Source organism: Mesoplodon densirostris, chromosome 1 (assembly GCF_025265405.1).
Source record: "Mesoplodon densirostris isolate mMesDen1 chromosome 1, mMesDen1 primary haplotype, whole genome shotgun sequence".
In the NCBI taxonomy this organism is placed as follows: domain Eukaryota; kingdom Metazoa; phylum Chordata; class Mammalia; order Artiodactyla; family Ziphiidae; genus Mesoplodon; species Mesoplodon densirostris.
Genome location: NC_082661.1, coordinates 236,213,499 through 236,240,915, shown reverse-complemented (window position 1 = coordinate 236,240,915; position 27,417 = coordinate 236,213,499). Strand labels below are relative to the sequence as shown.

General features: G+C 42.4%; 1 protein-coding gene across 5 annotated transcripts in view; it reads right to left on the bottom strand.

The window, feature by feature from the left end:
* Positions 1 to 27,417, bottom strand: part of TMEM131L (transmembrane 131 like) — a 159,909-nt gene that overhangs the window by 42,607 nt on the left and 89,885 nt on the right. For all 5 annotated transcript variants that reach the window (XM_060116533.1, XM_060116555.1, XM_060116544.1 and 2 more), the window contains exons 8-16: positions 16,629 to 16,706; positions 16,275 to 16,428; positions 14,602 to 14,660; positions 14,186 to 14,294; positions 12,490 to 12,580; positions 11,836 to 11,989; positions 11,104 to 11,274; positions 9,732 to 9,801; positions 8,530 to 8,647 (exon numbers count right to left, since the gene is read on the bottom strand). In XM_060116533.1, coding sequence (XP_059972516.1) covers positions 8,530 to 8,647; positions 9,732 to 9,801; positions 11,104 to 11,274; positions 11,836 to 11,989; positions 12,490 to 12,580; positions 14,186 to 14,294; positions 14,602 to 14,660; positions 16,275 to 16,428; positions 16,629 to 16,706 — 1,004 coding nt within the window. The remainder of the gene's footprint in view (positions 1 to 8,529; positions 8,648 to 9,731; positions 9,802 to 11,103; positions 11,275 to 11,835; positions 11,990 to 12,489; positions 12,581 to 14,185; positions 14,295 to 14,601; positions 14,661 to 16,274; positions 16,429 to 16,628; positions 16,707 to 27,417) is intronic.

Below are 27,417 nucleotides of genomic sequence, written 5' to 3'. Positions count from 1 at the left end.
CAAAGAAATTATGAAAAATAATTTTGACAGAAAAAAAGGAAATCACTTCCACTAAGAGGAACAAGGGGATCTTGGGAAAAAATGACTTATTTGGGGTCTGGGTGACACAAACTACAAGATGATCCTGGAAGGTCCTGTTTTACTAGAAAGCAAGGAAGTGCTCAAAGAATGATGGGCACACAGCACTCCCATCAGGCAAATCTGGGACAAGTCAGCATCAAAAATAATAATGGTGGTAAGGACCAAAGAACCCCTAGTGATGCTCAAAAAGAGTGTAGAATGAACAAAATAATTAGAAACATCACCATGTTTGCGGCCATCAATTCAACAACTGATCCCAGGCAAGGATTATCAATGGATGTCAAAGTCATGGGGTGAAACATTCTTAGGGAACAGGAAATGTACATGGTCTTGAATTATCATAGCACATATTATGTATTAATTGCAAAAGGCAAACTATCTACAATGGAGAGAGTCAAATGATTCAACTGAGCAATGTCAATAATGGGACAAATTGACATTTATGTCCCTCCCTCGGGTGATGAAATGATAAGGACACAAGACCGACCAAGTAATTAGTACTCTTCCCCGAAATGCTTAACAGGAATGTAAAGTTGAAGAAGCAACCCCAAAACATCCAATGTATTGAATGTCCTATAAGACAACTGGCTAGGACGCTTTAAAACATTGACACTATGAAAGACAAAAGGTGCAGACACTAGTCTGAAGAAAATTAAGGAAACATGACAACCAAATGCAATGCATGGTCCTTGAATGGACTCTGGATTTTAAAAAAGGAAAAAGAGAGGAGGGACCTTCAAGATGGCAGAGGAGTAGGACATGGAGATCACCTTCCTCCCCACAAATACATCAAAACTACATCTACAGGTGGAACAACTCCTACAGAACACCTACTGAATGCTGGCAGAAGACCTCAGACTTCCCAAAAGGAAAAAAGATCCCCATGTACCTGGGTAGGGCAAAAGAAAAAAGAAAAAACAGAGACAAAAGGATAGGGACGGGACCCACACCCCTGGGAAGGTAGCTGTGAAGGAGGAAAAGTTTCCACACACTAGAAGCCCCTTCACTGGTGGAGACGGGGTGTGGGCAGGGGGAAAGCTTCGGAGCCGCGGAGGAGAGCACAGCAAAAGGGGTGCGGAGGGCAAAGCAGAGAGATTCCCGCACAGAGGATCGGTGCCGACTGGCACTCACCAGCCCGAGAGCCTTGTCTGCTCACCCGCCGGGGCGGACGGGGGCTGGGAGCTGAGGCTCAGGCTTCAGAGGTCACATCCCAGGGAGAGGACTGGGGTTGGCTGTGTTAACGCAGCCTGAAGGGGGCTATTGTGCCACAGGTAGCCGGGAGGGAGTCCAGGAAAATGTCTGGAGCTGTCGAAGAGGCAAGAGACCATTGTTTTGGGGTGCGTGAGGAGAGGAGATTCAGGTAACCGCCTAAACGAGCTCCAGAGAAGGTGCAAGCCGTGGCTATCAGCTCGGACCCCAGAGACGGGCGTGAACCGCTAACACTGCTGCTGCCGCCACAAAAAATCCTGTGTGCAAGTGCGGGTCACTATCCATAACCCGCCAGAAGCCTATGCAGCCCGCCACTGCCAGGGTCCCATGATCCAGGGACAAGTTCCTCGGGAGAACACACAGTGCGCCTCAGGCTGTTGCAACGTCACGTCAGCCTCAACGGCTGCAGGCTCATCCGTGTTCCAATTGTAACTACTATACTCCTCCCCCCGCCCCCGGACTGAATGAGCAAGAGCCCCCTAATCAGCCGCTGCTTTATCCCCATCCTGTCTGGGCGGGAACAGATGCCTGAGGGCGACCTACACGCAGAGGCGGGGCCAAAACCAAAGCTGAACCCCAGGAGCTGTGCAAACAAAGAAGAGAAAAGGGAAATCTCTCCCAGCAGCCTCAGGAGCAGCAAATGAAATCCCCCCCAATCAGCTTGATGTAACCTACATCTGTGGAATACCTGAATAGACAACGAATCATCCCAAAGTTGAGGCGGTGGACTTCGCAAGCAACTGTAGAGTTGGGGTTGGCAGTCTGTGACTGATTTGTTTCTGATTTTTATGCTTATCTTACTATAGTTTTTAGCACTTGTTAACACTGGGGGATTTGTTTATTGGTTTGGTTATTCTCTACTTTTCTTTTTATTATTTTTAATTGTAATTTTTTAAATTATTTATTTATTCTTTTCTTTCTTTTCTTCTGAGCCATGTGGCTGACAGGGTCTTGGTGCTCTGGCCTGGTGTCAGGCCTGAGCCTCTGAGGTGGGAGAGCCAAGTTCAGGACACTGGACCACCAGAGACGTCCTGGACCTACGTAATATCAATTGGCGAGAGCTCTCCCAGAGATCTCCCATCTCAATGCTAAGACCCAGCTCCACCTAATGGCCAGCAAGCTCCAGTGCTGGATGCCTCATGCCAAACAACTAGTAAGACAGGAACACAGACAGGCTGCCTAAAATCATACTAAGTTCACAGACACCCCAAAATACACCACCAGACACAGTCCTGCCCACCAGAAAGACAAGATCCAGCCCCACCCACCAGAACACAGGCACCAGTCCCCTCCACCAGGAAGTCGACACAACCCACTGAACCAACCTCACCCACTGGGGCCAGACACCAAAAACAATGGGAACTACAAACCTGCAGCCTGCAAAAAGGAGACCCCAAACACAGTAAGTTAAACAAAATGAGAAGACAGAGAAATATGCACCAGATGAAAGAGCAAAGTAAAAACCCACCAGACCAAAAAAATGAAGAGGAAATAGGCAGTCAACCTGAAAAAGAATTCAGAGAAATGATAGTGAAGATGATCCAAAATCTTGGAAATAGAATGGAGAAAATACAAGAAACATTTAACAAGGACCTAGAAGGACTAAAGAGAAAACAAACAATGATGAACAACACAATAAATGAAATTAAAAATTCTCTAGAAGGAATCAATAGCAGAATAACTGAGGCAGAAGAATGGGTAAGTGACCTGGAAGATAAAATAGTGGAAATAACTACTGCAGAGCAGAATAAAGAAAAAAGAAAGAGAAGAATTGAGGACAGTCTCAGAGACCACTGGGACAACATTAAACGCACTATTCGAATTACAGGGGTCCCAGAAGAAGAAGAGAAAAAGAAAGGGTCTAAGAAAATATTTGAAGAGATTACAGTTGAATACTTCCCTAACATGGAAAAGGAAATAGTCAATCAAGGCCAGGAAGTGCAGAGTCCCATATAGGATAAATCCAAGGAGAAACACGCCAAGACACATATTAATCAAACTATCAAAAATTAAATACAAAGAAAAAATATTAAAAGCAGCAAGGGAAAAGCAACAAATAACATACAAGGGAATCCCCATAAGGTTAACACCTAATCTTTAGCAGGAACTCTGCAAGCCAGAAGGGAGTGGCAGGACATATTTAAAGTGATGAAAGGGAAAAACCTACAATCAAGATTACTCTACCCAGCAAGGATCTCATTCAGATTGGACAGAGAAATTAAAACCTTTACAGACAAGCAAAAGCTAAGAGAATTCAGCACCACCAAACCAGCTTTACAACAAATGCTAAAGGAACTTCTCTAGGCAGGAAACATAAGAAAAGGAAAGGACCTACAATAACAAACAATTAAGAAAATGGTAATAGGAACATATATATTGATAACTACCTTAAATGTAAATGGATTAAATGCTCCCACCAAAAGACACAGACTGGCTGAATGGATACAAAAACAAGACCCATATATATGCTGTCTACAAGATACCCACTTCAGGCCTAGGGACACATAAAGACTGAAAGTGAGGGGCTAGAAAAAGATATTCCATGCATATGGAAAGCAAAAGAAAGCTCGAGTAGCAATTCTCATATCAGACAAAATAGACTTTAAAATAAAAAGTATTACAAGACACAAAGGACACTAGATAGTGATCAAGGGATCAATCTAAGAAAAAGATACAACAATCGTAAATATTTATGCACCCAACATAGGAGCACCTCAATACATAGGGCAAATGCTAAGAGCCATAAAAGGGAAAATCAACAGTAACACAATCATAGTAGGGGACTTTAACACCCCACTTTCACCAATGGACAGATCATCCACAATGAAAAGAAATAAGGAAACACAAGCTTTAAATGACATATTAAACAAGATGGACTTAATTGATATTTATAGGACATTCCATCCAAAAAAAATAGACTGCACTTTCTTCTCAAGTGCTCATGGAACATTCTCCAGGATAGATTATATCTTGGGTCACAAATCAAGCCTTGGGAAATCTAAGAAAATTTAAAGTGTATCAAGTATCTTTTCTGACCACAACATTATGAAACTAGATATCAATTACAGGAAAAAAACTGTAAAAAATACAAACACATGGAGGCTAAACAATACACTAATAAATAATCAAGAGATCACTGAAGAAATCAAAGAGAAATAGAAAAATACCTAGAAACAAATGACAATGAAAAAAAAATGACCCAAAACCTATGGGATGCAGCAAAAGCAGTTCTAAGAGGGAAGTTTACAGGAATACAATCTTACCTCAAGAAATAAGAAAAATCTCAAACAACCTACACTTACAGCTAAAGCAATTAGAGAAAGAACCAAAAAAACCCAAAGTTAGCAGAAGGAAAGAAATCATAAAGATCAGATCAGAAATAAATGAAAAAGAAATGAAGGAAATGATAGCAAAGATCAATAAATTAAAAGCTGGTTCTTTGAGAAGATAAACAAAATTGATAAACCATTAGCCAGACTCATCAAGAAAAAAGGGAGAAGACTCAAATCAGTAGAATTAGAAAAGAAAAAGGAGAAGTAATAACTGACACTGCAGAAATACAAAAGATCATGAGAGATTACTACAAGCAACTCTATGCCAATAAATTGGACAACCTGGAAGAAATGGACAAATTCTTAGAAAAGCACAACCTTCCGAGACTGAACCAGGAAGAAACAGAAAATATAAACAGACCAATCACAAGCACTAAAATTGAAAGTGTGATTAAAAATCTTCCAACAAACAAAAGCCCAGGACCAGATGGCTTCACAGGCGAATTCTATCAAACGTTTAGAGAAGAGTTAACATCTATCCTTCTCAAGCTCTTCCAAACTATAGCTGAGGAACACTCCCAAACTCACTCTACGAGGCCACCAGCACCCTGATACCAAAACCAGACAAAGACGTCACAAAAAAAAGAAAACTACAGGTCAATATCACTGATGAAAACAGATGCAAAAACCCTCAACAAAATACTAGCAAACAGAATCCAACAGCCCATTAAAAGGATCATACACCATGATCAAGTGGGGTTTATGCCAGGAATGCAAGGATTTTTCAATATATGCAAATCAATCAATGAGATACACCAAATTAAGAAACTGAAGGATAAAAACTATATAATCTCAATAGATGCAGAAAAAGCTTTTGACAAAATTCAACACCCATTTATGATAAAAACTCTACAGAAAGTAGGCACAGAGGGAACCTACTTCAACATAATAAAGGCCATATTTGAAAAACCCACAGCCAACATTGTTCTCAGTGGTGAAAAGCTGAAACCATTTCCTCTAAGATCAGGAACAAGACAAGGTTGCCTACTCTCACCGCTATTATTCAACATAGTCTTGGAAGTCCTAGCCACAGCAATCAGAGAAAAAAAAGAAATAAAAGGAATCCAAATCTGAAAGGAAGAAGTAAAACTGTCACTGTCTGCAGATGACCTGATACTATACTACAGAATCCTAAAGATGCTACCAGAAAACTACTAGAGCTAATCAATGAATTTGGTAAAGTAGCAGGATACAAAATTAATGCACAGAAATCTCTGGCATTCCTATACACTAATGATGAAAAATCTGAAAAAGAAATTAAGGAAACACTCCCATTTACCTCTGCAACAAAAAGAATAAAATACCTAGGAATAAACCTACCTAAGGAGACAAAAGACCTGTATGCAGAAAACTATAAGACACTGATGAAAGAAATTAAAGACGATACAAACAGAATGAGAGATATACCATGTTCTTGGATTGGAAGAATCCACATTGTGAAAATGACTATACTACCCAAAGCAATCTACAGATTCAATGCAAACCCTATCAAACTACCAATGGCATTTTTCACAGAACTAGAACACAAATTTCACAGTTCGTATGGAAACACAAAAGGCCCCAAAGAGCCAAAGCAATCTTGAGAAAGAAAAATGGAGCTGGAGGAATCAGGCTCCCTGACTTCAGATTATACTACAATGCTACAGTAATCAAGACAGTATAGGGCCTCCCTGGTGGCGCAGTGGTTGAGAGTCCGCCTGCCGATGCAGGGGATACGGGTTCGTGCCCCGGTCTGGGAGGATCCCATATGCCGCGGAGCGGCTGGGCCCGTGAGCCATGGCCGCTGGGCCTGCGCATCCGGAGCCTGTGCTCCGCAACGGGAGAGGCCACAACAGTGAGAGGTCCACATAACGCAAAAAGGGGAAAAGAAAAAAAAAAAAAAAAGACAGTATAGAACTGGCACAAAAATATAATTATAGATCAATGGAACAGGATAGAAAGCCCAGAGATAAACCTACACACACATGATCACCTTATCTTTGATAAAGGAGGCAAGAATATGCAATGGAGAAAAAACAACCTGTTCAGTAAGTGGTGCTGGGAAAACTGGACAGGTACATGTAAAAGAATGAAATTAGAACACTCCCTAACGCCATACACAAAAATAAACTCAAAATGGATTAAAGACTAAATGTAAGGCCAGAAACTATCAAACGCTTAGAGGAAAACATAGGCAGAACACTCTATGACATAAATCACTGCAAGATCCTTTTTGACCCACCTCCTAGAGAAATGGAAATAAAAACAAAAATAAACAAACGGGACCTAATGAAACTTAAAGCTTTTGCACAGCAAAGGAAACCATAAACAAGACCAAAAGGCAACCCTCAGAATGGGAAAAAATATTTGCAAACGATGCAATTGACAAAGGATTAATCTCCAAAATATACAAGCAGCTCATGCAGCTCAATATCAAAAAAACAAACAACCCAATCGAAAAATGGGCAGAAGACCTAAATAGACATTTCTCCAAAGAAGATATACATACAGATTGCCAACAAACACATGAAAGGATGCTCAACATCACTAATCATTAGAGAAATGCAAATCAAAACTACAATGACGCATCACCTCACACTGGTCAGAATGGCCATCATCAAAAAATCTACAAGCAAGAAATTCTGGAGAGGGTGTGGAGAAAAGGGAACACTCTTGCACTGTTGGTGGGAATGTAAATTGATACAGCCACTATGGAGAACAGTATGGAGGTTCCTTCAAAAACTAAAAATAGAACTACCGTATGACCCAGCAATCCCACTACTGGGCATATACCCTGAGAAAACCATAATTCAAAAAGAGTCATGTCCCAAAATGTTCATTGCAGCTCTATTTACAATAGCCAAGACATGGAAGTAACCTGAGTATCCATCGACAGATGAATGGATAAAGAATATGTGGCACATATATACAATGGAATATGACTCAGCCATAAAAAGAAATGGAGTTATTTGTAGTGAGGTGGATGGACCTAGATTCTGTCATACAGAGTGAAATAAGTCAGAAAGAGAAAAACAAATACCATATGCTAACACATATATATGGAATCTAAAAAACATAAAAAAGATTCTGAAGAACCTAGGGGTGGGACAGAAATAAAGATGCAGACAAAGAGAATGGACTTGAGGACACGGGGAGGGGGAAGGGTAAGCTGGGACGAAGCGAGAGAGTGGCATGGACATATATACACTACCAAACGTAAAACAGATATCTAGTAGGAAACACCCGCATAGCACAAGGAGATCAGCTCTGTGCTTTGTGACTACTTAGAGGGGTGGGATAGGGAGGGTGGGAGGGAGATGCAAGAGGAAGGGGATATGAGGATATATGTATACACATAGCTGATTTTTTGTTATATGGTAGAAACTAACACAACATTGTAAAGCAATTATACTCCAATAAAGATGTTAAAAAAAAAAGGAAAAAGAAAAAGACAGCTATAATGGATATTTCGGGGTCAACTAGGGAAATGTGAATCCAGACTGTGTATCAGCTCATATAATTGCATCAGTGTTAAGTTTGTTGGGTATGTAATGGGAGTGTAGTTATATGTAGGAAAACGTTCTCCTTCGAAAAGAATGTCTTTCCTAATAAAGTACTGAGGGTTGAAGTATCATGATGTCTACAGCTTACTTTCAAATGACTCAGCAAAAAGAAAATGTATGTAAGCGCACATAGATATAGACGTAGAGAGAGAGAAAAAAGCAAAAGTGGTAAAATGTAAACAACTAGTGAGTCTAGATTGATTGGGAATGTTTGAATATTTACCATACTATACTTTTCAAATCTTCTGAGGTTTGAAATTTGTCAAAATAAAAGGCTAGATATTAAAAATTCAGTGTTGAAATTTCAATAAAGTATTATGTCACAGTACCTCCCCAGTGCTGAACAAAGAAAGGTGAAAACATACTTGCAGACGTCACCATTTTTTAATTTCTTCCATCTTTCATACAGTGTACTTGCAAGTTCGGAATCCACATCCCAGGTAGACCAATCCAGAGAAAGGCTCCCTTCCCAGTTAGGATTTTCTATAAGTTAAATCAGATGTACTATTTAGATGTACGGAAAACACAATTCACTTAGTAAATAATGCCAAGGGCTGAGGGTTAAAACTTCTCAAACTGAGAGGACGGTAAAGTGAGCAATGACCCCCTGTCCTCGGATTGCTTTACTAAAAGTCCCTCTAACTCAATGGCAAATGATATATCAAATCAAAGAAACGTATAAAACAAAACTAAATCGAATTATGTGAAGGTAATAACATAAAAGACACATGGCTCATGAATACAGTCTGAAACAAGTTAAAAATCATACTTGGACCATGTTTAACAGCTTTATACCTAAAAGGCTAAACTGCTTCCACATAAGTGCTAGTCATCATCTAAGCCGGGTTACTAGGCAGAATGCTGATGGGCAAATAGCAAGCCTCAGAAGAGAGCCCAGAGCAGGGCTCAATCTAGAGAAGGTGCGTGTTTACATTTGTAAGCTGGTCTCCGGCTCACCTTGCCCTCTCTACTTATCTGTTCTGTCTTGTCTGTGCTAAAGAGCATTATCAGGGCGGAAAAGTGGGAATCTCCCAAAGGAAATCTCTGTGCTATAACACTGTCCTTAGATTACATATTTTAATAAGTCAAAAAGCAGGAAGAAACCCAGGAACAGCTTTCTCTATCAACACCCTGGCCTTCAGCCTCAGACAACAACTAGCGCTCCCTATACGATGTTTATGCTCCTGTACTACAGTCTTCAAACACAATTCCAAATTATTTTTTTACTAACTTCTAGTCAGCCCTTTTATAAAAGAACCAGAATCTTCCAATTGTTCCTGGCAACAAGGTTGCTATGATGATCAAATAACGTGTCTGAAAAAAATCCCTTACAAAAGTACAGGCTGAGACTTAAGGGGGCTTTAATTACACGAGCACTCGGATGTTTTTGGAGGATTCTTAACAATTTCAAGTCGTTCTATTAATGATCATGCTCTTAAAGAACAGAATATGATGCAATGACGTTAATAGGACTAATTATTCCATCTACAAATACGAATTTTTCTCACTACTTCCCACCCAACCCCAAACTAGAGTTCTACAAAAAGCCTAAGGGCAAAATACTTACCCGCTTTTGATTTTCCCATGAAATAATGCATGCCACAATGTGCTATCACTTCAAAACCCAGACTCCCTTCCTAGATTGAAAAGTAATATATGAATAACTTACAACACAACACTAAACACAAAAATCCTAATGCACTCAAATGCGTAGCAGACGTTGGCCTCCACCTCAGCGAACTTCCCTTTGACCAGAAGCCAAACTGCTAGAAAGGGGTTTCTTGGCTTCCTTTCTCCTTGAATGAGAGCTCTAACTGTCTATCAGAGGCAGGGTCACTACAGTGGATTCTGTGCAATAATCAATGCCCACAGTGACATCCCTTGGGCCCGACAGACACCAAAAGCTGCCTTCTGAATTCAAGATTCAATTAGTCTCAGGACATTCTTAGTAGGGTTTTTTAACAAACTGTACTCTAATCCATAGTAACTCCTAAGCTACTCAGGACATTTAAATGAATGTCGCACTTCCTAGGCTCGGCAAGCACCACACATTCCTGCAGCCTGCCTGCTCCCTCCCAGGCATGCTTCTGGTATGCATCCCTTGATGGGAGAAGGAAATTTCTAAGAAACCTCCCCTGCTCAAAATATGGATGAATGAAATCAACCTTACATTTTGTTTAGCGTAATTTTAGAAGCCCTATCTTTAAGCTTTTAGCTAAACATGAGGCACTTCTATCTATGAAACACCAACGCTAGTAAGTGAGAAAAATCATAAAGATGGTTGCATGAATGTCTCATAGTGAAAAATTAGAACCCAGCATTATACAGAAGAGCTTGGATCAAAAAGAAGCAATAACAGTAACTAAATGAAAAGAAATAAACATTAAGAAAAAATGAGGCATGTTTAAGATAAGATCTAAATTAAATACAATTTACCCAGATTTTAGAAAGCATTTTCTTAATTGTGAACCCTTTCAGGCTTTAGATTTGGCCCGCTAAGGAAATTCAAGGATTATGAGCAGCTGGGAGCCAGTTACCAGAGGTGTAAATAAAACATTTAACGATTTAGTTTATTTGAAGTCATTGCAAGTACGTACTAAAAGCTCAACTGTGTTTGCTAGAGCAAGCACATATTCCTTGCTCCATACATTTTGGAAATAAGTGAAAATGAGATCTATCGACCTGTAATGCGTTATTTCATTTGAAAATTACCTCATATCACCTTATGAGAAATAGAAACTCTTTTCAAATAAAGATTTCTGTATCTGAACAATTTATCATCTAAGATTGGCCTGGTAATATCCTTCAATTTCTTAGGCAGCCTTAAAAAACATGAGCTCAACTCACTCAATAAAGTCCAAGCACCGTAAGATAAGTTAACAAAAAGAAACAATAATTATTACAAAAATTATAACACATATGTACTGTGTAAACAATACCTTGGTCGGCGCCAAGTAAATCTGTAGAGGTACTGCAAAAACAGCACCTATGTTTGTAGTCAAAAATACACGGGTGAATAGATTTATGGCAAAGTCTTTAACGGCAAGTTTCAAAGAAAATATTTTCCAACAGCCTGGAGGTAGAAATAAAGGGCCAGTGAAATTCAGAATCTAAAAAGAAAAGAAGTAAGAGAAATTACTTTCCTAACTAACGCTAATTATGATTAAAATCATTATAATGTGTGATACTAAAGTTTTCTATACTTCGAGAAATACGATTTTACTCAGTTATTTCCAGGTCCAATATTGAAATATTTTTATATAAATGATAGGTTTCACTTAATATTTAGCATGCAACTGTTTTTAAATTTCACAGAAGTAATCTTGAAATGTTCACAGGCAGTATTTTACAAAAACCTAGTATTGTATCATGAACCAGGCTTCTTTTTACTAAATATAATCTTTTTAGAATAAATCATAATTTATAATATTTTTAAATAATAGTAACAGCAAATATCTCTAAAAGATGTATCCTGGTCCCTTTGAGCTTCTTGAACAATAGTTTGAAAAAAATAAAGAGAGCCTAAATGTAATTCTGAAAACGTTAAAAGAAACACACTTGCTTTAAAATTCATAAGTGAAAGTAAGATTTTGTAAATATCAGTTTCATAGTATTTGACACTAAACAAATCTTAAAATAGGCTAAACTTGGATAAAAAATACCATGTGTACCTTTAAAACACGCTTGGTCTCCTTGGAAACAAACACATCATTCAATACAACACCACGGTCAAAATGGTTGAGGTACCACATGGACCAAAGCCCCGATGTGTTCTCATGAGTCTCTATGTGAAACTGGGATGCAGAAGAGTCCATTCGAAAATACCTGTGAACACAGGACACGCATGCCATCAGCCCCGTGTGTACAACAGCTGTTAGCGTGCGAATGAGCCTCTAACTGCAAAAATGGTAGCCGCATAAAATGTCAGAGAACAAATGTAAGTACCGGCAAGGGCCAGACAAGCTGCCTTCTTCAACCTTCCTGCCCACGAGTGGAGCATCTGAAGGCCAGAGGGTGCAATGGAGCCAGGACCAGGATGGCTCACAGAGGCCACCAGGCAAAACCAGGACCCGAATGTAACTCAGAAACTGTGCAGGAGTACTTCCTCCTTCTCCCACACGTGGCCGCCTGGCCTGGATCTGGTCATTCAGCTTCTTCCCTCCCATCCTGCAAACCACCCTTTCACTTCCCACTAGCAGTACTAATGTAGGGAAGGCAAGTCCAGAGAGAGAATCATGCAAGTCTCAGTTACATTTTTAAATCATCTCTAGATGGAGGGGGTGGGGGGGAACCACTCAATACCAGAGAAAGCGGAATTCACCCACCCTTGAGCCACAGGAGAGGAGAGGCACGCTTTTAGTGTCGGAGTGTTTTTTTTCTTCCTGTCTTCTCTCATCCCACTGTCACAGGATGGAGCTGTTTTGAGGTAGGAGGAAATAAATGTGAAGTATCAGTATCTTTTCTTTCATTATCCCCAAACGAAAACAAGATACTTGTAATGTTTTAGTTCCTTCACTCTTCTGGCTCCAATAAAATCCTTTCTTGAACACTATCTTTCTGCTTTCCTGACTGGGTGCCCAGGAAGTTACCCAGAACATGGTGTCTACCTACCCAGCCCTCTTTCCTAAAGCAACCTCTCATTTCTTCTTTGGCGGGGGGGAAAGAGAGTCAACGCTTTGTGGCTCTCCTTTTACAGAGATCTTAAGGAAGAGGCAAGTCCTTAGGTCTGCAGAGATGACAAAAGTGAACAGTGAAGAGGTGTGTGTGGAGGCGTGAGTGAGAAAGGAGCAGCTCAACCTGAGAGCACGGAGGAGCTCCCAGCCAAAGGGGGCCCGCGCTGCAAAACACTGCCGAGGCATCAAATCACGTTCAAGCGTTCCTTGAGCCATGGCAGGACATCAAGCACTGGTACTGAATTCTTGACTCTGATATTAATACCCAACTCTTTTTTTCTTTTAGCTATATATATGGCTCCCCCCAAAATTCAAACACTAACAAAAAGATGTGAAAATAAAAGTCTACCTTTCCCCCTGACTTCCCCATTACCTTAGACAAAGGAAACAACTGCCAGCAGACTCCCAAGCATCCTTCCAGGTGCTCTAACATATTCAAATACACAGATACCCTTAGAAGAACGACAATGCTGATACTGCACGCCCACGCATGCTTCTTAACACCTGCAGACGCTAGCCCCCCGACTCCCGGAGATGAACTACAATTCTCTGTCAGTGGAGGCTTATACTGTTCTGCTGCCGCAAACAATGCATACTCCTGTATTACAGTTTTGAACGTCTGGAGTGTTATCTCTAGATAACCTTCTAGAAGTAGAATTAAGGATCAGAGAGCACATAGGCACATCTTCAATTTCACAGAGACTGCCAATTTTCCCTCCCAAAAAGGCTGTATCAATTTATACCCATGTCAAAAATATGAGGTTTTTTTTCTTCCTAATCATTACCAACACAGAATATTAACATTCTGTTTGATCTTCATAGATCTAAGTCATAAATTATACCTCACGTATTGCTTTAAGTTAACATTTCTTTCACTGTAAGTGAGGTGGTGCTTGTTTTCTTATGTTTAAAATGCATTTCTTTGCAGAAATCTTTTGAACTGTAAGTAAGACCCTGAAGATAGGATTGGGTTTATACTCGCTAGACATTCTGCATTGATTTCTACACAAAGCAACAAACCTGGGGCAGCTCAACCTCTCTGACCTCTCTGTGAAAGCAGTCTGTCCATCAGACTCATATACAACCTGGTCTTTCAAATCACCAACTGAACTACGATCTATAAACTCAAAATTCTGCACATGTGGCAGAATAAAAGCAGCATCACCATCGCTTCTTCCATCATGCTACCTCTTATAACTGTTAAGTCTGTGGAATTGAATCGAGCCCATTCACTTCCTAAAGCCTTGCCTACGCTGTCGTTGTGAGTCATTTCACAGAAAGAACTGCAGGCGTAACAACTGGATAATGAAAATAAAAAGACCATCTCCAGTATTTTTAAAATCCGTACCTTTGCAAGTAAAAGAGGCAATTTTTGTAAAGTTTGTTGTGGAAGTAGGTAGGAGTACTGGTTCAAAGTGCAGAGACACGGCATCTCTCTGTGAGAAATGATGTACATCCTGTAACAAAAAACAATCCACAGTACTGCTCTTAGCTGGAGAAGGCTGATCCAGTTTGAAGCAACCCTGTTACAATGACTAAGGAGCTCAGACTGGCACACAGAGCAACTGCTCAGCAGACGTGCCTGTAAGGGTACGAAGAGGCGCTGACAACCGTCATCCACATACGGGCTCAAGCAAGGGAGAACGGGCTTAAGTGAAAGCAAAAGACAATGGAGACAAGTGTTTTCTCAAAAATCCTCACGTTCTGCAATTAAATACACACTTGTAAGTTTAAACTACACTTTACGAAAGTATTTACAATTACCTGTATCCATATAAGGCTGTTTCCTGAATGCAATATATACATATTCACTGCCGAATCATCTGTCCAAAAGAATCAGAGCAATGAGATTAAAAGAAAGGGCCATCTCATCCTCACACCTTAATACAGTAGTGAAAATATCACATTACACATTTCTATAAAAAAATGTAACTCACTTTTCAACACTAAAATTGAAGAGAGGAGTTATTTTCTGTTGATTAAGTCACAAGAAAAAGGACCTTGGCAAAAAGATGGACCTGTCAACACAGGCTCTCTAAATGATGAACTACCAGTAGAAAAAGTCTGAGTTTACAGTCATAGTACTTACTACTCCCCTGGATGAAACTAACCAACTGGACAGCTTCAAATAAAGTTAAGGTCTCCTATTGATTAGACGGCCCCTCATTTCCTTATCTGACAACCACACTTGGGAAAAATAAAACCCTGGATATCAAAAGGCAGGCTTCCCTTTAATCCTCACCAACAGAAGTGCTCCCCATGGGACAGGAGTCTTCTCTACACTGATGTCTACCTGGCCATTCTGGGAATCACCAGAAACTATGAACCCAAGGCCAGGACAGCTCTCCTGCTGACCCATGTCCTACTACAGCCAGTTCCGAGGACTGGAAAGGAAACAATGTTTGGCCAACAATTAAGACTCTGCCAGCTTAAAGCTATATTTTGGTACCATTTCTTTCTCTGAATGTGTATACGTGTGTGCATACACACACACTCTCACTTACCGGAACAGTCTTGATAACCAGTGGATAAGAGCAAACCCTACATGATAAATCACATGGATCATATGTCTCTCCTACAAAGTCTCTTAGAAACTTAAACTGATAAACTAGGTTGTTTATGGTAAGTAGGACACACAATTGCAAAGATAAGGTTCATAGAAATGAACACCGAAACTCACACTACCCTTACTGATCAGGCATCCAGGACTAAGCAGCAGACAGCCAACTATTAAAAATATAAACAGCATGATTTGGTCAACTGAGCTTCTGCACATCAGTAAAACAGAAACAAGAGACACAGGACTTCAAATACTTCGTGAATATTTATATTAGATTGTCGTGCCCATTTAATTAGTTTACTATCTTCAGAACGCCAAGAAAAATTCCTCCCAGGGAAACACAGCATGGTTTGCCATTGCCACTTAATTTATTATTTATTTGTTTGTTTCTTTGTTTGTTTGTTTTGTTGCTGCACGCTGGCTTTCTCTAGTTGTGGTAAGTGGGGGCTACCCTTCGTTGCGGTGCACGGGCTTCTCATTGCGGTGGCTTCTCTTGTCGCAAAGCATGGGCTCTAGGTGCGCGGGCTTCAGTAGGTGTGGCACACGGGCTCAGACTGTGGCACACAGGCTTAGTTGCTCTGCGGCATGTGGGATCTTCCCGGACCAGGGCTCAAACCCGTGTCCCCTGCACTGGCAGGCAGGTTCTTAACCCCTGCACAACCAGGGAAGTCCGTTGCCACTTAGTTACCCCAAAATAATACAGCCTTACTAGCAGATGCAGATTGAGAACCAGTTACTACTGCACTGTGTTAATAATGAAAGCAAAGGCTCTCTGTCTTGGATTGCAATGATACGATCTATAAGTAAATGATATAGAATGATGATGCAGGTTAATCAAAATATGTTGTAAAAGAAAAGTTTAAAGATTCCACCTTACCTGAGGTCTCAGATTTATCTGTAGCTACATAAATAATAGAGAGATGATCTAACAAATCTTGTGTGTTTTCTTCAAATTCTTTCGAAGAGTTTTCCATTGTTACAATTATGCTCATTTGTAGCCGTAAAACATCGTCTGATTCCACATAGCAACTCTGAGATCGGAGGGATAGAAAAAAAGGAAAAACTCAAAAATATCATCTGAATTTGTTCATTTTGAACTTCACGGGAAAAAAAAGCACTTAAGGTAAGGGCATGTGCATTTCTGAGAACAGAACATGCTGTTTTATTTTTTATTTCTAAGCAAAGAGGCAGGAAGGAAGGCAGGAAGAAAACACTAAACTTTTTATTTTACCTTTAGTTGCTGACACACTTTATTATGTAAACTGCATTCCAGTTGCACTTGCAAGAGGCTAGTGTTAGTGGTTTCTGCCTAAAAGCAGAAAAAAGGGGGGAAAGAAATTAAAAGGAAGCAAAAGGCACAATCTACTGTCAATAATAAACAATCTATCATTAATTCCGAAAGGACATTTCTTCATTCATTCACCATATATTTGAACGTCTGCTAAATGCTAGGTAAAATTCAATTTACTGGAAATACAATAGTGAACAAAACAGAGAAAAATCTTTTCTGTCACGGAGCTTACATCTAATGGAAATCATAAGCTCTCCCTTGGGCAACATGAAAATTCCTATTATGGCAATAAGCAGATAAATATGTTCTAAATATACACAGGAACACTGTAGTTTGGCATTTCTTATACTTTTCAAACATTTTGTTCCTACGTAGGAGTCTGCTCTTATTTTTAAGTAGGTTCACCCAGTAAGAGCCAAGCAACGGTTCTGATGTCTGCTTCCCATCTGCAGAGCGAGCTTAGACGCTATGAGAACACCATAGGAGATGCCCAAAATTCAACCGGCTATCATTTTTCATGTGTGGAAGAGATGTGGATGGAAGAGACAAAAGTATATGAAAAGACTGAAGAATTTCATAAAGTTCAAAGATCTTAACAGCCACATGGGATGATATCGACATATTGTGAAGACAAAGAAATGCCAAGTCAATCCAGGGATACAGCCATTTGGGTGGGAGGGCGGGGGCAGCAGACGGCGAATACACAGAAACGTCAGGTAGTGCAGCACGTGAGTCTAAAGGATCTCCGCTGCGAGATTTCCTCTTCTGTTCAGTGTGACGTGTCTCGCATAGTGGTTATAAACAAGGCACTTGGCTTGGCAGTCACAGTCAGAACACCCGAAAATCTCAGCAAGGTGAGAAGGCATCCCCCAAATCCTCGGCTGACTTTGGTTTTACGTGGAATCACCACAATTACGTTTAATTTGTTAGATTTATAAGAACTACCTAAGTACATTATATAAAAACACATGTTTAACCACTTCAGTTGTCATTCAGCAATTAATGTACAAAATAAGAATAAAATACAGTTGGTCCTCTCTGTTCCATGGATGCAGACCGGAAGGAACTTTAGCCTCCTTGGAGTGTGGTATCCGAGGGGGGTTCTGGATCCATTCCCCCACAGATGCCGAGGGACCACAGCACATTACTTTTTTTTTTTTTCACATTACATTTTAAAGTGTAGTAAAAAATAGTTAGGGGTTTTAACCAAGCTTGTAAATAGGACCAAACATTAACCAAAGGCTCTTTTAAAAAGTAATTGCGCAGGGGATAAGAATCTGCCTGCCAATGCAGAGGACACACGTTCGATCCCTGGTCCGGGAAGATCTTACATGCCATGGAGCAACTAAGCCCGTGAGCCACAACTACTGAGCCTGCGCTCTAGGGCCCACGAGCCACAACTACTGAGGCCGCGTGCCACAACTACTGAAGCCTGCGCACCTAGAGCCTGTGCTCTGCAATAAGAGGCGCGCCTGCAGCAACGAAGAGTAGCCCCTGCTCGCCACAACTAGAGAAAGCCCGCGTGCAGCAACAAAGACCCAACGCAGCCAAAAATAAATAAATAAATAAATAAATGTTTTAAAAGAAACGTTTTTTTTAAAAAAAAAAAAGTAATCGCTAGTATCGGCTAGACTTAGAGTCATACCACCTGTAAACTGAACCTCAAATCTTAAAGAAGAGCTAGATCTTCGAATATGTTTTCCTGTGAGCAAGTCCCACATCAAAGACATACACAAAGAAAGCCCACAACTCCCTGAAGCTGCGTTAATCAAAGTTATAAGTGACCCCCTCGTATGCAAATCTGACAGAAACCTCTCTGGCCCGACGCTTCTCCGCCACGTCGCCTTCTCTCGGTGCTCCTCCGTCCTCTCGGGCTCCTGCTTCGCTGGCTCTTCCTCCTTGGGCACCAGCTGTTAGTCCCTCCAGATTCCACCTCGGCCCCCTTCCCTCTCTCCCGCGGGGGGTCTGCGACACGCTGAAGCCCCCCACGTTCATCTCAGCAGCGCAGGCCTCTCCGCACACCCACACAGGGAACCAGCGGCTGGGCGCCCCTCTGAATCCTCACCCACGCCCAGAGAGCCAGGCCCTTGCTGTGGGTCTCGTCACTCATAAAGTGGTTTAAGCCAGAAACCTGGAAACCAGCTTCACTTCGCCTCCCTCACTCAGCTCCGGCAAACAGACCCAGACCCCAGGTTTGCTGACTGGTCCTCCTCAGCAGCCCCTGGATCCGTTCACGTCCCTTTATTCCTAACAAACACCTGAAGGATCAGGGGTCAACTCGCTATGCCGGTAGAGGCCAAATCCAGCCCGCGGCCTGTGTTTGTTTGTGAAGTCTTGCTGGAACACAGACACGCTCCTTCTCTCACAAAGTGCCTATGGCCGCCTTCGTGCTGCGACAGCAGAGCTGAGTATGGCCTGCAAAACCGAAGCTATCTACTCTCTGGGCCTTTACAGAAAAAGCTGATGGACCCCTGCCCTCGTGGGAGGGCGGGGGAGGCGGGCAGGCAGGCTGGTACAGTAACTTCCTCCTAGTCTCTCTGCCCTCTCGTCTGCACTGTCCACACCGCACCAGGATCGAGTTTACATTCAGCTCACGCCACTACCTGCTTAGAACCTTCACAGGCTTCCTGCTCGGCCAAAGCCCCAAGTCCTTTACTGTAGCTACAAAACCCGGGCACCTGCCTCGTCCCTACATCCCTGTTTATGCGGCGGCCTCGCCGGTCTACTTTCTGTTCCACTTGGCCTTCAGCCTCTGAATGTGCTGCTCCTTGCCTTGAACTCGCATCCCCAAGCCACCCTCCCCTCCATCTACCTAAACCTGATTCACCCTTCATGTCCCAGCTTCAACACCGTCCTCGGGGAGGTCGCCCTTGACACCGCCAGGGGGTAAGTGCCAGCGCTCACGTCCACACTGCCTTTTACCTGACCTTCCATAACGCCCCTCATTACACTGCAGCAACCTGTTCAAGGTCTGCCTGTCCCAGCGGACAGTAAGCCCCCATCTGTGCTTTTACCACAATGCCTGCCACTTAACTGGCACTCGACAGACAGCTGATGACGGAAGAGAAGTGGCTGCACAGTCACAGATGTTTGCCTGAAAGGGGCAAGAAACTAAAGATAAACAACGGCTCTAAAATAAAAGCACAAGCAAAACCTGATATCTGGCATGTGCTTCTGATCTGAAACTTTCCCCCCAAAAAGTTGAAAGGAAAACCCATATCAACACACTTTCAACATATACGTTTATAATTAAGTTGGGTTTTGTTTCATCTACAACAATTTAACTATAGGTCTTAACCTGACACGGCAATTTTCTTGCCTAAAATATTCCTTCACACATTCAAATTATGTTAAAGTTCAAAATTATGACTTTGAACATGATTAAAACTCCTACCTGCACAGTGATGTGACGTGATTTAAAGCCCAATATTTTGTCAATCTTGGTGACAAGTTTATAATTTACCATGAATGAATTTATAATTTACCATGTTAAGCAAGATTCTTCTGTTAGCTGAAAACATAACAAAAATAAACTACATTGTTTCCTTTGCTGTACAACATATTTCAGACTCCCACCAGGGGGAGTTCCTACACCTCCAAACTGCCCTTGAAGCATGCTGATTTTTCTCAAAGAGAAATTTAAATGTTCATGTCTTTCTCTCCCAAAAGAACAAAAGTATTGCAATCTCGACTTAAAATCAGAAACTATAACCAAAACATGAGCCACCTGGGGCAACCACAGGCACACTGGGATTACAAATCACCTCTGAAAGGACCCCAGCTGTTTTGACATTTGTTTTGACCCCTTATGCAGAAGTGTGCCTGGGCAGATTATAAAAGAAAAACAAACAAAAACCTACTTCTCTACTTCTGAAACCTCCCACATTCTTTTAATAAATTAATTCCTAAATGTGACAGCTAAAAGAAACAATAATTCCGTAGTAGTTTTTTTTTAAGATTTTTTTTTTGATGTAGACCATTTTTAAAGTCTTTATTGAATTTGTTACAATATTGCTTCTGTTCCCTGAGGCATGTGGGATCCCAGCTCCTTGATCAGGGATCGAACCTGTACCCCCTGCACTGGGAAGCGAAGTCTCAATCACTGGACCGCCAGGGAAGTCCCCTAAGTAGTTTTCACATAAGTGTATGATACTATTTTAGAAGATGGGAAAAGATGTGGTTTGGAGGGGTTAAATGACTTATCAAAGGTCCGAAGGTTAGTTAGTAGAAAAACAGAAAAAAAAAAAAAAAAATAGCAGGTCTTTTAACATAAGTCATCAGTATTTTTTCCAAGTAAATCTGAACAGGCCAAGTCTATTTCTCCTAGGTACTTAAAAGCCTAAAAATTCTTCAGTATGAAAATATGTCTTAGAAAACCATACCAGGAGATAATGTAACAGTCAAGAAAATAGCCCTGTTAAGACTTCTTTTGTATGGCATGTATTTTGTGGAGAAGAAGTATGAATTTAGGGAATGGGATGAAAGAGAAAAAAAATCACCTTCCTCTACTTGCTAAAAAATTGGTCTTGGGCTTCCCTGGTGGCGCAGTGGTTGAGAGTCCGCCTGCCGATGCAAGGGACAGGGGTTCGTGCCCCAGTCCGGGAAGATCCCACATACTGCGGAGCGGCTGGGCCCGTGAGCCATGGCCGCTGAGCCTGCGTGTCCGGAGCCTGTGCTCTGCAACGGGAGAGGCCACAACGGCGAGAGGACCGCGTACCGCAGAAAAAAAAAAAAAAAAAATTGGTCTGTGTACCAGGCCAGGGGCGGAGCGTGATTCTGGGTGTCTGTGTGCAATTAAACAGGGAAGAACATGACAGACAAAGTTCTAAGTCATCTGAGATGACTTTCACTAACAAGAGTAAACCATATCCTGACAAGAGTATATGAGAGTCTATAATGCATTAATCCAGACAGAATGAATAACAGATTTGAAATTATGATGTTCCCAGTATTGACCACATATGAAAACCGTTCATTTCAGGAACATAATGTATGAAATATAAAAAAAGTTACTTAGCTATATCCCAACCTGAGATTTCTCTTCCCTTTCACAATTCTGAATGCTACATTGTAGAGGCGCTTACAAAGGTAAGTCTCTATACCCAGGTGTGTCTCAGTTAGGAACACAGAGCCCACATAAGCCATGTGACCATTCCAGCCAGTGGCCCACACATATGGTGCTACGTACAATACATTCTATACAGCAAATCATTTTGTATAAAATGAGTGCTTTCCTGGGTCCCTTCTACACAACACTCACACTCTTTAACTGAACTAATTTAGTGTCTCCTGCGTAACAGACAGGCTCAGCTGAGTTCAGTTGCTTCACCCTAATATTAACCATCAGTTGTGTTTCAGCCCTCACCACTACCACTAACCTTCTGGTTCTCAGATCTGTAACCACTGAAACAACATCTACCTAGGTTGTCAGACCCACTCACAATAATATTTGTAAAACCCTAAGAACTGGCTGAAATGAGTTGTTTTTATTTGTTTTACGGGAAAAAGGGTTGAATATTCGCCATGAAAAGGAACAAAAAATTGGGTCACTTGTAGACATATGGATGGACCTATAGTCTGTCATACAGAGTGAGGTGAGCCAGAAAGAGAAAAACAAGTATCGTATATTAACGCATATATGTGGAATCTAGAAAAATGGTACAGATGAACCTATTTCCAGGGCAGGAATAGAGATGTAGACGTAGAGAACGGACATGTGGACACAGTGGGGGAAGAGGAGGGTGGGATCAATTGGGAGGTTAGGACAGACATATCTACACTACCATGCATAAAATAGATAGCTAGTGGGAACAAGCTATAAAGCACAGGAAGCTCAGCTCAGTGCTGAGGGTGGGATGGGGGGAGGGAGGTCCAAGAGGGAGGGGATATATGTACAATGAAGCTGATTCACTTCATTGTACAGCAGAAACTAACACAACATTGTAAAGCAGTTAGACTCCAGTTAAAAAAAAAAAAAGTGAATAGTACTTGGTCAGAGCAACAGATTTCTTTCCAATATGTAATTTAATATTAGACATAAATAAAAATCAATTTTATCACTAAAGAAAAGCACATGTATCACATTTTTCCTTATCCACATCTTCTTCAAAAAGGCAGTGTGGCCAAGTGGCTTTGCAGTCAACATGGACTGAAGATGAAACCTTGGGGCTAATCCCTACCTTTTCCAAGACTCAGCTTCCTCTTGTATAATACAGTTAATGGACTCACAGCCATGCTACCAGCATTAAATGTGATACATATGCCAATCACAGTGCATGAAGCAGGCCCTCAAAAGGGAGCATTTGCTTTTTCATTCATAACTCATGCATTCATTTAGTAAAATTCCACAACAAATCATTTAAATGCTTCTAGGAAGCATTTTCCCCACATCAAAGTTGTTAGAAGGGAAACTCCTCTTCCCCGGTCCTTTGGTTTCCAAGAGAAGGGATTTTTTGTCTTAAACGTTTCAAATTCTTCTTGTCTTATTTCATAAATGGTTCAGAACCCAAGAAAAGAGAGAAGGGTCATTTACTGCACACCATCTCCCACCCCCGTGAAATGTGCCAAAAACCATTAAAGACAAAACACAATGTGGAGAACGAGTTAACACTGAAATATTAATACTTTTGGTCGGACCAAGTGGCAGTGGCCTGCGTTGTGCAATACCCTGGACTTTTACACTTTGGCAGCTGGCCCTTAACGACCACAACCTGGGCTGGAAGTTCCAGGACAGCCGTGTGGGATTTCCACCTTGGTAAGTCATGCAGCGTACAGAAGTGCGATCCAAAGACAAGCAGCTATTTTTATACAATTGGCTGCCGCTGGGCCTTAAGCAAATGGCAAGTGAGCCCTGAAGGCCAGGCTCAGCCCTTGAGCTTGGACCCACACTCGGCCCAAGTTCAGGCTCTGTGATGCAGGCTGCTGTGGCTTGCCCTTGAGCAATACAGCACGGCTCTGACCTAAGTAAGCATGGCACAGAGAAGGATGTGAAAGAAAGGGTGTTGCAGTGGAGAACAGTACAGCGGTTCCTCAAAAATTTAAACACAGAATTACAATATCCAGCAGTTCCGCTTCTGGGTTCGCACCCAGAAGTGACAGGAGGGGCCTGAACAGGTATTTGTACACCCATATTCACAGCATTACACACAGTAGCCAAATGGAAACATCCCGAAATCCACCAATGGATGAATGAATAAACAAAACATGGGATATATATACAGTGGAATATTATTCAGCCTTAAAAGGGAAGGGAGGACTTCACTGGTGGTGCAGTGGTTAAGAACCCGCCTGCCAATGCAGGGGACAGGGGTTCGAGCCCTGGTCTGGGAAGATCCCACATGCGGCAGAGCAACTAAGCCCGTGCGCCACAACTACTGAGCCTGCGCTCTAGAGTCTGTGAGCCACAACTACTGAGCCTGTGTGCCACAACTACTGAGCCTGTGTGCCACAACTACTGAGCCTGCGCTCTAGAGCCCATGTGCCACAACTACTGAGCCTGCGCTCTAGAGCCCACGAGCCACAACTACTGAGCCCGCGTGCCACAACTACTGAAGCCCGCGCACCTAGAGCCCGTGCTCCACAACAAGAGAAGCCACCACAATGAGAAGCCCGCACACCACAACAAAGAGTAGCCCACGCTCTCCACAACTAGAGAAAAGCCCACGCGCAGCAATGAAAACCCAATGCAGCCATAAATAAATAAATAAATTATTTTTAAAAAAGGAAAAGGAAGGGAATTCTGACACCTGCCTCAACATGGAGGAACCTTGATGACACTGAGCTAAGTGAAACACGTTGGTCACGAAAGGACAAATACTGTATGAGTCCATGTACGAGGGGACCTAGAATATTCAACTTCATAGAGACAGAAAGTACAATAATGTTTATTAGGGGCTGAGAGGAGGGGGTAATGAGGAATCACTGCTTAGTGGGGGACAGAGTTTCAGTTTGAGCAGACGAAAAAGTTCTGGAAGTGGACGGTGGTCATGGCTGCATAGCACTGTGAGTATAATTAATGCCACTGAACTGTACACTTTAAAACGGTGAAAATGGTAAATTCTGTGTTATGCATATTTTACCACAAGAAAAAAAAAGGGAAAGGGCAGGGGAAGGAAAAACAAAACAAAAAGAAAATGGTGTCCCAGTCAGGGCTCTCCTCAAAATAGAGAGAGCTTCCAGAATACTATCTGGTGCTTCTATAGCCCGATCTTGAAGAAACTGTGTTGGGTCCAACTCCAGGCAAGCAGTATAGGCAGGCTGCTCCAAATTCTGTTCCTTTTTATGCCTTATCTTTATGGATACGAGTCGGAACTGTGAGAAGGTTTATTTTAAATTCATGTGGTTGGTCCACAGACTCAAGAGTTCCCCTCCAACTCCCTGGCCCTACAGCTATTAATCACCTAAATGCTAACCGCTGCTTCAGATTTTCAAGATCCGAAGTGGAAGATACATAGATGGGGGCAGATTTTATAAATAAAGAAGCAATAAGGCTAATCTTATTAAAGAGATATGCTGTCATCTTGGGTTGAGTCAGAAAAGCCATTTGACAAAATTATTGCATGCACGAAGAAGGCAACCACTCAGGGCTGTCCTTGGAACAATTAGGCTCATTCCGGAAATCAGAAGGGTACTAGAAGCTTAGAGAAACACTCTCTCATCTTCCTATCAGGACAAGAGGAACAAAAACAAAACAACAAAAAAAAGCAAGGCAGGTTGACAAAACAGGAGGGAGAGAGGGCCACCCTCTGGAGAAAGGTTGACATCTTGGGGAATAATTGGACAGAGGTGCAACAGAAAAGGAGACCTTGACACCCGGCTCAACAGACAGAGACGGGGACAGCCTGGAGTCTAACTCAAGTGAGGGAGCAATATCTTTGTGCTGGTTTGAGCCTTAAAAAAAAAAAACCTCTAATAAAGGAAGACGAGCAAGATCTCAGAGGACTGGAATTGCTCCTCCTAAAGGAACCAGGATGCAGCTCCTAAAGGAACCAGGATTCAGTTCTAGGAACTGTGGAGAAACACACTTCTAAAGCCAGGTACAAAACCCACAGTGAGAGCAACTGAGGACCTACCTGCATCTCCAAAGACTGACACGGCTCTACCAAGGGTTACACAAACTCTGGACAGGCTGTGAGGGGTGGGGGTAGCGGTGGAGATCAGAGATCAGACGAAGATGCTCAGAGCACAGCAGGTGGAGAGACTATCACCACCGTGCCCTGAGGGAACAGACTTGCAAAGTTTACGGAATTAGGACTCAGTCTAAGAGAAGGCACAGCATCGAGGAAACCTACTAAAGGGGAACCAGGGAGAACAAGACAGACTGATGCCAGCCCTAAATTAGATGCTGGTCTCTTGGGAGAGCGTCTCCGATGTAAGAGCACCCAATGCAGGGAACAGAAGAAGATTCCGCAGGCCCAGGACTCAGCAACTGTATCTCTCTTGCCTTGGGAGAAATCACAAGAAAATATCTAGAGGAACACCTAGAGGAAAAAACAGATTTAGACCAAAAAGGAGAGAAAAAGGTTTAAGAAAAAAAAAAAGAAAGAAAAAGGAATGCAGCAATTCCAGCAAACAGCAGTAGCTTACAAGCATTAGGGAAAAAGAGACCGGCAAAAGCAGCTGGTTAAACAGCAAGAAACTCATCTAAGCCTCCCTGGCGGGAAAAGGGGACAGGAAGAGACCAGCACATCCTGCAGGCAGAACACAGCCTAGAGACAAAGAAGGGCTCACGCACAAGCTGGAGGAGACAGTGCGGGGCTCGGGGGCCAGGAGCTACCCGCACTGGGCCCCAAGCTCCCCGAGTGTCAACAGCAGTTCCCCCCCAGGAATCTGCTGCGAACAAGCTCCACTTGAAACAAGCAGTACAAAAAGGGAAAAACCTTCCCAAAGAAGCAGGTTCCAGAAGCCTCTGTGAGCTCCTGGTAAGAGGCAACGGAAACCACACCACAAACAGGTCTCAAAGTCCCCACCCACAGATGCTCCATCCCTTAACAGAGCGGGGACACCACTCAGCACAGGAGTGCCGGAAACGAGGGCTCCCTGCAAACAGGAGAGAACAGACACACCTGGTGACCGGACTGCACCACCGCAAGGCTCTGACTCGGAGCACAGACCCGAGGATCCGAGCATCTCGGTGTCACTTCTGAAGAGAGGAGGTGGCTCCTCCCCAAACTCGCCTCCAGACAGACAACCGCTGCCCATAGAGTTTAAGGGTGCAGCTCTTGGCCTCAGAACAACTGGCATGAGCTGAAGCTGAAACCAAGGTGATAGTTTCAGCCTTCCATCCCTCTCTTTGGCAAAGATGAAGTACTGGGAACAATTCTGGCCAAAATTAGTGCCTTGAGAGCTGGGGGGCATGTTTTCCAAACTTGGTGGATGTAAGGTTGATAATCTAATATTGCTGTGTGTCTTGTTAAGATTCTAGACTCAGGCTTCCCTGTTGGCGCAGTAGTTAAGAATCTACCTGCCCATGCAGGGGACACGGGTTTGAGCCCTGGTCCGGGAAGATTCCACATGCCGCGGAGCAACTAAGCCCGTGCGCCACAACTACTGAGCCCATGTGCCACAACTACTGAAGCCTGCGTGCCTAGAGCCCGTGCTCCGCAACAAGAGAAGCCACCACAATGAGAAGCCCATGCACCACCACGAAGAGTAGCCCCACTCGCCATGACTAGAGAAAGCCCGCATGCAGCAAAGAAGACCCAACACAGCCAGAAATAAAAGAAATACA